The 10,328-nt window shown below is 39.0% G+C and overlaps 3 protein-coding genes across 5 annotated transcripts; 2 read left to right on the forward strand and 1 right to left on the reverse strand.

Annotated features, from left to right (window-relative positions):
- The first annotated feature begins 422 nt into the window (after nt 1-422).
- LOC127790046 (very-long-chain aldehyde decarbonylase CER3-like) lies at nt 423-6,171 on the forward strand. 3 transcript variants are annotated; one of them, XM_052319300.1, is made up of 11 exons: nt 427-807; nt 917-1,143; nt 1,245-1,480; nt 1,663-1,882; nt 2,325-2,446; nt 2,782-3,038; nt 3,722-3,829; nt 4,059-4,265; nt 4,516-4,626; nt 5,001-5,174; nt 5,692-6,171. In XM_052319300.1, the coding sequence occupies exons 1-11, from the start codon at nt 715-717 to the stop codon at nt 5,845-5,847; spliced, it is 1,911 nt and encodes a 636-aa protein (XP_052175260.1). In that variant the 5' UTR covers nt 427-714; the 3' UTR covers nt 5,848-6,171. The 3 variants fall into 3 exon arrangements, with proteins under 3 accessions (XP_052175261.1, XP_052175260.1, XP_052175262.1); XM_052319302.1 differs by having other exon boundaries at nt 961-1,143; XM_052319301.1 differs by lacking the exon at nt 4,516-4,626 and having other exon boundaries at nt 423-807.
- Nucleotides 6,172-6,777: 606 nt separating this feature from the next.
- On the forward strand, nt 6,778-7,921 carry LOC127790047 (fasciclin-like arabinogalactan protein 14). The gene has a single exon (XM_052319303.1). The coding sequence runs from the start codon at nt 6,778-6,780 to the stop codon at nt 7,579-7,581; it is 804 nt and encodes a 267-aa protein (XP_052175263.1). The 3' UTR covers nt 7,582-7,921.
- A 127-nt stretch (nt 7,922-8,048) lies between these two features.
- On the reverse strand, nt 8,049-10,092 carry LOC127790048 (ABC transporter I family member 17). The gene is made up of 4 exons (XM_052319304.1): nt 9,930-10,092; nt 9,376-9,696; nt 8,528-8,715; nt 8,049-8,403 (listed from the first exon to the last, which is right to left on the reverse strand). Exons 1-4 carry the CDS (start codon nt 9,949-9,951, stop codon nt 8,152-8,154), a joined length of 783 nt encoding a protein of 260 aa, XP_052175264.1. The 5' UTR covers nt 9,952-10,092; the 3' UTR covers nt 8,049-8,151.
- Nucleotides 10,093-10,328: the final 236 nt, after the last annotated feature.

Below are 10,328 nucleotides of genomic sequence, written 5' to 3' on the forward strand. Positions count from 1 at the left end.
TTAATTTGTGTGATTTGATTTAACAGTTTGGATCAAATTATGCACATTCTTACTTATTTGGACCCCAATTCACTAAAAAAATTGACTGCTTTTTCCCAATTAAATTAATTTTTTGATCTTAAACCAACTAATTTAGAAACAGATTCCCAATTCAACCAATCATGGCTCTTGAAAACAGTTACACAGCCGACAGAGAGAGTCCATATTTAGGTGGAAGAGCAGTTAACGCTGATTGAAGCCAAGCGGCTTCAGTCCAATTCACAGGGGGGGGTACTTCGCCACGGAATGAAAGAGAAATGTCTTAGTTATTGCAGGGCCGGCCATCCACACCCCCCAACTGCAACCCACCTCAAATCCCTTTCTTTCTGCCTCATTTAATTTCTTGGAATTTCCTGGCACCGAAAGTAGGTGTCAGCTATGGAGTTCAACAAAGCTGTGAACGTTTTATACGTTTTTTGCTGTGATTGGAGACTTCTTTGGCTAACAATGTGCAGCAGAATGAGCTATAAATACTAGGGGCGGGGCATTTTAAAGGGGAGTGGAGTAAAGGCAAAAATGAAGGATTAGGCCCCAAGAAAGAAAGTTTCCCTTGTCGCATTTGTTCTTGTAACCCTTCAAGTTCCTGCCCTCTGGGATTCTTCTTTCTCATAATTGTTTTGGTCCTTTGGGGCCTGTACAAGGTGCTTTTAGAGGAATATTCGCAAGAAATACAGAATGGAGGGAGTCCACCGAGAAAGTGGGGATTATCCCGGGAAAATGGGTGCCCCCTTGTTTGATTGGCCATGGAACAATTTGGGTTGTTACAAGGTAATGCACTGATATGCCCTTTCTTGATTCTGCATCACTCTAGTTTTATTTCCATTCTTTATGCTTTTGAATCTTAACATTTATAGATGCTCATTTGGGTTTGAATCAGTATTTGTTGTATGGCCCATTTGTTGTTACATTCCTGTACTCAAGATTTTGGGGGGACACCCAGAAACAGAGAGACAGTTGGTGTATGCATGTTCTCATCTTATGTGCACTTAGATGCCTTGTTCATCAGCTATGGAGTTCTTATAACAACATGCTCTTTCTTAATCGAAATCGCCGTGTGTCTCTGAGTGGTGTAGATTTCAAGCAGATTGATAGAGAATGGGATTGGTACTTCCCTCAATCTTATCTTTATACCAATGTTTGATTAAATTCATTTGATTAGTTGTATTTAATGTATGATATATATATATATGTTTATGGATTGACAGGGACAATTTCATAATTCTTCAAGCATTTATGGCTTCTTCACTGGCCTACTTCAGCTTCCCTTCCTTGCAAAATCTTCCTGTTTGGAACGCAAGGGGAATCATCTGTTGTCTATTTCTCCACATGGGAGTCTCAGAGCCACTCTACTATTGGGCTCATAGATTTTTGCACTCACAGTATTTCTTTAGCCATTACCATTGGCTACACCATTCCTCTAAAGTGGCACATCCCTTCACTGGTACATTTTATCCTATAAAATTTGACATTTGAATCCATAATTTCATCTTCCTTTTTTTGTCTCCTTTTCTACTTTGGAATTACTTTAAAAGTTCATCCGCCATGCTCACTGTTTTCTGTTTCGACTAGAGCTGGGCTTTTGTCAGTACAGTAATTAGCCTTGTAATGTGTTGTTTGGTGCAGCTGGGCATGCAACATTTCTGGAACATATATCACTTTGTCTAATAACAGGGCTGCCTATACTAGGGACGACCATTATAGGATTTGGATCTATAAGCATGATCTACGGCTATGTTTTGATGTTTGATTTCGTAAGATGTATGGGGCACAGCAATGTTGAAGTCATTCCTCATCGTCTGTTCGAGATTTTCCCACCTCTAAAATACGTTATCTACACGCCCACGTACGTATCCACAATTTCCCATCTTCATGAATGCTTAGTTGCTTGGCAGTAAGGTCCGGGAAGAATTTTTGTTTCTTGTATTCCTTGTTTGTATTCTGGTTGGGAGATTAGAGTTGGATCCAGGTAGGCCATGAGAAAATGATGGTTTGGGACCATTAACTTGCAATGAATCATGAATGGAAGTTTGGTATAAGAGGGGTGCTATGGTATGATATTCCAAGAGTTTTGATTAGCATTTCTATTTTCTAACATGGAGTAACCGTGAGCTTCTGTTGTCTAATTTTTAATTTCCAAAATCCCTTGCATCTAACCACTACCAAAAGGGTTACTCAATAAAAGATGCCCCTTTTCAAGTGAATTATGTGTTAAGATTTCAACTTCCATAGCTAAATTTGTCAACATCGTATCATTAATTTATAGCTCTTCTTTGATGTTTAACCAGATACCACAGCCTCCACCGCATAGAAATGAGCACCAATTTCTGCCTCTTTATGCCTATTTATGACGCAGTATGGAAGACCATGAACAGCCATTCTTGGGATACCCACAAAAAGATAAGTTCAGGTGCAAATGAGCAAAGGGAAATAGTCAATTTCTATATATGTTCATATCTCTTTTAGTGTATCTATCTAGAATAACCCTATTGGTACATTTTGTGTATATCTTGAGCTACCCCTTTGTGTAGTCCAAGATATACAAAAATAATGTACATCTAGCATGATTCATTTATCTATCTCTTGTCCAAAATCACTTGTCATCAAGCAGTTACATTGCTATGATATAAATATAATATAATTATGACTTATAGTAAATACATGGTTTGTCACTTAATCTTGCACACTTTGGTGACCTTAAATTATGAATTTGACAAAAAAAAAATTTCTTTCTTTCCATTGAAGGTAAAAATGGAAGTGTACCTGATTTCGTGTTCCTTGCACATGTCGTGGACATTGTGTCATCGATGCACGTTGGTTTTGTTTTTCGATCATTTAGTTCGGTACCTTTCACCACAATACCATTCCTGATTCCACTCTGGCCAATTGCTTTATGGGCGATACTTGTCATGTGGGCTAAGTCGAAGACCTTCTTGCTCAGTTTTTACTACCTCAGAGGAAGGCTATGCGAGACATGGGTTGTTCCCAGGTTTGGTCTGCAGGTAGGCAGCTGCCTGGCCTCTGTTTCTCTTTCTTTATCAGTATTATTTCACCACTTCTATATCAAAGTAAAACATTTTCGGAGATAATATTTTACACCTATTTTACCCTATTTGGATGACGAAATATATAGAAAATATTTTAACTCTAATGAGGGGAAATGATTTACCAACTCAAATTTCTGGAATCATTTTTTTTTTTTAAATCTACCAAACCACCTTTACATCTATATATAAATATACATATATATATAGCTAATTTTTGAAAAATATTTTCTTTACGCCAAATAATGAAAAAAATATTTTTATATGCAAACCAAACACTGAAAAATAAGATTTGTTTGTGTAAAAACTTTTCATGCATAAATTATTTTACCAGTGTACAATATGTTATGTCGAAACAAACAGAGCCTAAATTCTAAATTTCACCACTTCGCCACTTTAACATAATTTCTTTAGAATTGTACCAAACCAAATATGTAGTAGAACTGCCTCTATTTTGAGTGTCAGTGCATGCCAATGTTTCTCTTTCTAGATTAAAAGAAAAAAAAAAAAAAAAGGAGTGATTTGTAAAGCGGGGCAATTGTTTTCATTAGAATTTAGGGGCTTGGAAATATTAGCTTGTATGGCAAAAGGATAACAGCCGGTTTGTGTGTTCTAATGTGCTTGCATTTCATATGTTGCAGTACTTCCTTCCATTTGCTGAGGATGGCATTAATAATCAAATTGAAGAAGCCATCCTCAGGGCCGACAGACTTGGTGTCAAGGTCATTAACCTTGCTGCATTAAACAAGGTTGGTCCATTATTTCTCATCTTTCTGGTTCATCCTTGCTCTTAGATTTTTACCTTCACTGTTTATGGTTAACAATCAAAATGAGCACAATCATAACTGAAATGTTGATTTCAGTAGAGAAAAAAAGCTAAAGAACCTCGGAAGAGGTTTTGACTTCTGTGGCCTCGCATAGTTTGATAGGTTGTTTCCTAGTATTGATTGATTGATGTTTAGGAAAATGTTGTTACAGAACGAATCCCTGAATGGAGGTGGGAAGTTGTTTGTTAACAAGCATCCTGATCTTAGGGTTCGGGTGGTCCATGGAAACACATTAACAGCGGCAGTGATTCTCAATGAGATACCTAAAGACGAAAAAACAGTCTTCTTGGCAGGGGCAACTTCTAAGCTTGGAAGGGCCATTGCCCTCTATCTTGCTCGTCGAAGAGTTAGGGTCCTGGTAAGATCCTCTTAACCAAATTGAGTTTACCTGCTTCGAGGTTTGACCTTCTCAACTGTTCTTATTAAGGCTGTAAATTCACACTTGGTATTTGGGCTTATAAAGTAAAATATGCTGTTTAATATGTGCAGATTAATATATGAGAGAGTTTATGTAATAACAGAAAATTTGATCTAACATCACAAAGATAGTAGGTGTTTGAAGTTCATTTCCTATCTGTCTTAGTTTTAATTAAGGACATAAAATGTAGATGTTAACTCAATCAACTGAGAGATTCACGAGTATTCAGAAGGAAGCCCCGTTGGATTGCCAGGAATTTCTCATTCAAGTCACAAAGTATCGGGCTGCAAAAAACTGTAAGGTACTGTTTTAAAGATGCATCAGTAATCTCCCGCTGGTTCACATGTCCTTTTCCTTAATCTTTTTGTTTCAACTTGATCCCTTTTGTTTGTGTTCATTACTAGTTGCCTCATATTATGCTGTTTTCCACGTTGAAATTTTTATGGATTACACACGATGTTGGAGGGTGGAACTACTACGGAGAGTAAAAATAATAATATAAAAAATAAAGTTAACCCTTTATATCTACTAGCTTAAGTTTTTAGATGAGATGGTTGTTAATAATTTAACAACTATACTCTTGTAACTTTCTTTTTTTCCTTTCGGTAATTGCAACACAATACTACTAGTCTTGAAATAGTTCTAACCTAATAGCATTTATGTTAAAATTCATAGACGTGGATCATTGGTAAATGGGTTACACCTCGAGAGCAAAGTTGGGCGCCCCCTGGGACACATTTCCATCAGTTTGTGGTTCCACCTCTGCTTCCCACAAGAAGAGACTGTACTTATGGAAAACTTGCAGCCATGAGGCTCCCTGATGATGTCAAGGGGCTAGGGACATGTGAGGTAGATATCATCACTACATTCTGCTCCTTTTATATTTGCTTTGAGTTCATTTCATTCATCTCTTCCAACCAAAATCCTTGAAGTTCATATTTTAGCTTTTTATTTCCCTGCCTTCCAAGTATGTCATACAAAGATTTCACCCTTCTTGCTTTATTTAGGTCGGATCAGAATTGCTAAAGAAAAAAAAAGAGCAGAAGATATTTTGTGGGGCTAGAGTTCAGAGTACCCTAATATACTCAGAAAGGACAACATATATCTCCAGGGTCTCAGACTGTTAGCAAAGGAAAGACACCAAAATTTTTGTTAGTCTAAGCATACTCCATCTAGAAAACTCAGTAGTTAAGCTCCCCAAGCACAATTCCCGTCACATTATTGACGCTATATATTGATAGGGTCATGAAAATCTAGTCGAACACGTTCTAGCAATAATTAAATAGCTCAAGCTGTTTCAAGAATAGAAAGGGATAATAATCATAACATCTTGCTTATGTCTTCTTTGATTTTGTGGCATGAGCAGTATACACTGCCAAGAGGGTTAGTCCATGCCTGCCATGCAGGTGGGCTCGTTCACTTCCTTGAAGGTTGGAGTCACCATGAAGTTGGAGCTATTGATGTCGATCAGATTGATGTTGCTTGGAATGCAGCCTTAAAGCACGGCCTGAAACCTGTTTAGTATTATCTCAAGAATTATCCCAGACCCAGTGCCAAGACCTGTGTGACGCAGACATACTAGACAACAAATTTCCTGCTATGTGTTTGCTTCAATCAAGTCAGGGTTACCTGGGCTTGGACTTTGTCTCCCTCGCCGTCCCTCTCTTCTCACATGAAGTACAGGAAGAAATCGGATGGGGAGGATGAGACAGGGGATAGCAAATATTCGTCGCTTTTTAATATTTGTCATTGTTGTTCTCCTAGTGAGAATTTCTAAAGCAATTGTTGAATACAAACTCATATTTTATAATTCAGCAAGAAGGGAATTCCATAAACACTTCTATTTTATTCGGTCTATCTCTAGTGAAGAGATGTGTAGTGTGACTAAAAAACACTCTTCCAAAAGTCAAATTCTAGTGAGCAAAGGTGGCACGCAATTATTCTAATGATGTATTTGGTTGGTTAAAAGAAAAAAAAGAAGAATTTGGAAGGGTATAATGGGTATAACTGCCGGTTGTAAAACTTACTATGTATGGACTGTGGAGATCTATTGAAAGTGGCTAAAACATATGATGAAACTGATGCTAATCAGATTAAAACATCATGGCTAATCATAGTAAAGGTAGCACTTACCAAGGAAAGAACCATTTTTGTCATAGAATTGTAGTCAATAGAAGAAAGTGCTGATGCTTCAAAGCACCAACATTGAAGCTAGCTTGCAGATCCACCATGGCAATGGTGCTTGGCTCTCCAATTTCAGAGCTCTTCCACCATATCTTCTCCTCAACTCAAGCAAAAACGAAGTCCCTCCACATTAGGCGGAGGAGACTCTCTCCTCCACCTAGAAATAGAGCCTCATCTCAAATCCACACATTTGTATATAAAACCACTTCTATCTTCTATCTTCTATCTACTACCACATCCGAAAGCGCTCTTCTACACATTTGTTATCATGGCCTTCTACAACTCTTTCTTGGTTGCTTTCTCTGGCTTCCTGTTCTTCTGCAGCGCCAATGCCTTCAACATCACGAAGCTTCTTGACAAGTACCCGGATTTCAGCACCTTCAACTCGTATCTGACCCAAACCAAACTTGCAGGCGAGATTAACAGTCGCCAAACCATCACCATTCTTGTGGTGGACAATGGTGCTATCTCCTCCCTATCAGATAAACCGGAAGATGTCTTGAGGAATATCTTAAGCCTGCATGTAGTGCTTGATTACTATGATGTCCAAAAGCTCCAAAAACTTCCCAAAAAGACTGCCATCTTGACCACGCTTTTCCAGGCTAGCGGTTTGGCCTCCGGGCAACAAGGCTTCCTGAATGCAACTGATGTGAGCCCTGGATCAGTTGCGTTCGGATCAGCTGTTAACGGTTCACAACTTGATGTCAATCTGGTCAAGTCAGTTGCTTCTCATCCATATGACATTTCAGTTTTGCAGGTCAGCGGTGCCATTGTTCCTACAGGCATTGAGAAAACCAAAAACAACAATTCCAGTGGCCATTCAACTCCTCCACCAAAACGTTCACCTTCCCCTGCAGCCACCCCGGCTCCTGCACCATCTAAAGCAGCCCCAGCGCCCAAGGCACCCAAAATGCCCGCCTCCCCTCCTCGCCCTGCTGATGCACCGGCCCCAAGCTGGTCCTCAGCAGACTCGAAACCAGTAAAGTCTGACAGCGCAGACAGAGCTCTCCGGCAACTTAGCGTTCTTAAGTTGATAGTGCTATTGACCCTGTCGCTGGTATCCATCATTTGATCAGGCTTCGGGACCAGTGTGTTCCAGAATTTTGCGTTGGTCTCTTTGTTTTTTCAAAGTGATTTTCAGGGTTTTGCAACTCAGGAGCTCAAAGCCGGTGCAGTTGCATAACCATTCAACATAAGCCCCTCCATTTCCTCGTTTGAAACTCTTGTTTGTAATGGAGGCCCAAAGCCAATTGCCACTGCAATCTGTTCAGCAAGATGTGTGACAGGGCAGTGACTCTTGAGCTGTTTTGATAATAACATCACAGCAGTTCTCAAATTCTGCATAATGTGTCCTGAAATTTCTCCTACTTATCTCTTTCACGGCTTTCTAACTCAAATGCTCAATATGATGTCCTAATTGAAGGTACAGAATCTTCCTCCAAGGCCTAAAGCTAAATCAGATTTTTTGAAATCAAATTCATTAAGCTGTGGATTCGTTTGAATCTGATGGAGATCCATGCAACTTGAAACAAGAACAACTAAAACAACTAAATATTGTTATTGTTGCAAGAAAATCTGATCCATTAATGTTTTCATCGTCATTAGCAACATAATATTAGTTTTTATCATAAAGATGAAAAATTTAAGAGCTGAGCTGAAGAAACCTTTGTGCCATGGGATGTTTGGCTTCAGAGAGCCGATCGGGCTTCAAGATCTCAACAATCTCTCCGCTCACAAGAAGGGCCACAACATCAGCAACCCTCTGGATTTGCTTGATGCTGTGAGAAACCATGACTACTGTCATTCCTCTTTTCTTCAGCTTCACAAGAACATCCTCAATGTTCTGTGTCGAGATCGGATCTAGGGCACTTGTTGGCTCATCCAACAGCAACACCTTGATCAAAAGACCAAAAAAACAGAAACCCATAAATAAAACTCCATGGCTGCAACTTTCATCATATTCATGTCTTTGAAAACAAATAATTAAAAGCTAGAAAGATCTTGCAATTTATGGTCACCTCTGGTTCATTGGCAAGGGTCCTGGCCAGAGCAACCCTTTGAGCCTGGCCGACCGATAACTCTGAACTGGGCTTGTTGAAAAAGGAGGCCTCCAGATCTGCAAGGCTCAGCAACTTATGAACCTCATTGTCACTAAGCTTCTTCCCCCTCAACTGTGGCCCATACCTAACGTTGTCTGCAACCGTGCCTGAAAAATGAGCAAAAAATTATGCAACAGAGTGTTTTTGCACATTATTTGGGAAAGTTCATTATTGTGGGTTGCAATTGGTATGAATTTGGGTAGGTATCTGACAGACACTAGTAACAGAGTACCAAACAAGTTTATTAATAAATATTTCATAAAAAAAAATCGTGAAAAAAATAAAATATATATTGAATCTGATCCAAGCCCACATCAAATTTCACCAAACAAGTTTGGACATGATTCAATGGGTGATCTTGCACTCCTATCACAGATTCTCATTCTTACCTTGGGTTGGCTATGGCATCATTTAGATATTCCATGAGTACTTGTGCTTGTGCCCACAAGAATTTTCTCCAATATCTAAAAGTTTTATTCCTTGTCGGCCAGTCATTTTGGTCCACCCAATTTCTCTATTTATAAACTATTATAAATGTTTTCATGATTTATCTATATATATATATATTTTTATAATGATATGACATATAACATAAGATATTATTATAAAAATATATAAAAATATCAAATTTAAGTATTTAAATAATACGTAATGTGTACGTTCAAAACTCCAACTTCACAAGATTTATTTTTACAATTTAAATTCGTAATTTTTTAATATATAAAAAATAAATAAATAAAACTTGGGAGAAGATAATGTGAGCATACCTTGGAATAGAGCCGGAAGCTGGAAGAGCATCCCAACCTTGCGGCGGAGGGACAAGACGTCGAGGTGGCAGATATCTTTGCCGTCCAAGAACACCGATGCCTCCGGCGGCTCCCAGAGGCGGTTCAAGGCCCTCAGCAAGGTCGACTTGCCGCTGCCGCTCGGACCTATGATCCCCATTACTATCCCTCTGGAGACCTCCAGATTCACCTTCTTCAGTATCGCCTCTCCCATCTCCGATTCCCGCACTAGTTCCCTGATCAGAATCTTCGGCCCCTCGCCGCCGTTCATGTCTTCCTCCACCGCCAGCAGGAGCTCGCCATCTGCACCGCCACAGGAACCTCAGAAATTAAGTCAATCGATGATTCGAACGGACACAGTACTTTTTCCAAACCGAAACTATTTTCGAATCGACCTCAAAAGACATAGAAGATTTAACGTATGATGGAAACTTGGAAAATCATTACTGTGCTAATATGGAAACTTGTGTGTGACGATATGTCTTTCTGGAATTTTCATACCAAAAATAAAGAAAGCAAGAAAAAGGAGTACATACCGGTGCCTTGGAAGGTCGCCATGGACAAAGAAGAGGTGGAGGGAGGAAAAAGCTGAGAGACAAGACATATCGTGTATTATTTATTCGTCGAGAGGAGAAGCCTTCCCCAGCAAGACCAGGCCACAAGCGCCCGACTGTATGCTGTGTTCTAATTCATTATATATATATATATATATCTTTAATAATATTATTATTGACATCTGAATTCTGTATAATTTTTTTTATGAATTTATTATAAATTTATAAACATTACGTTAAAATTATATGTTGAACAGCAGCCACCCCATCTCCAACGTTGACCAGCAATAGCACAACCACCCCATCTCCTACAATGACACTGCAATGATAATGATTGCAAGATTGGGATTAGGGATATTTGTTGGAAGTTTAGAATTTTTA

This window comes from Diospyros lotus, chromosome 14, assembly GCF_014633365.1.
Source record: "Diospyros lotus cultivar Yz01 chromosome 14, ASM1463336v1, whole genome shotgun sequence".
NCBI classification, from domain to species: Eukaryota; Viridiplantae; Streptophyta; class Magnoliopsida; order Ericales; family Ebenaceae; genus Diospyros; species Diospyros lotus.

Bases quoted from the DNA above. Each gene is read 5' to 3' on its own strand.
- LOC127790048 (XM_052319304.1), bottom strand. From the start codon at position 9,951: ATGGCGACCTTCCAAGGCACCG. The intron at 8,716-9,375 runs GTATGCTCACAT...CTCATTTTTCAG, and splicing joins GCTTCCGGCTCTATTCCAAG to GCACGGTTGCAGACAACGTT. The intron at 8,404-8,527 runs GTGACCATAAAT...CTTTTGATCAAG, and splicing joins CCCTTGCCAATGAACCAGAG to GTGTTGCTGTTGGATGAGCC.
- LOC127790047 (XM_052319303.1), top strand. From the start codon at position 6,778: ATGGCCTTCTACAACTCTTTCTTGGTTGCTTTCTCTGGCTTCCTGTTC.
- LOC127790046 (XM_052319300.1), top strand. From the start codon at position 715: ATGGAGGGAGTCCACCGAGAAAGTGGGGATTATCCCGGGAAAATGGGT. The intron at 4,266-4,515 runs GTAAGATCCTCT...CATAAAATGTAG, and splicing joins GTCGAAGAGTTAGGGTCCTG to ATGTTAACTCAATCAACTGA. The intron at 4,627-5,000 runs GTACTGTTTTAA...TAAAATTCATAG, and splicing joins GGGCTGCAAAAAACTGTAAG to ACGTGGATCATTGGTAAATG.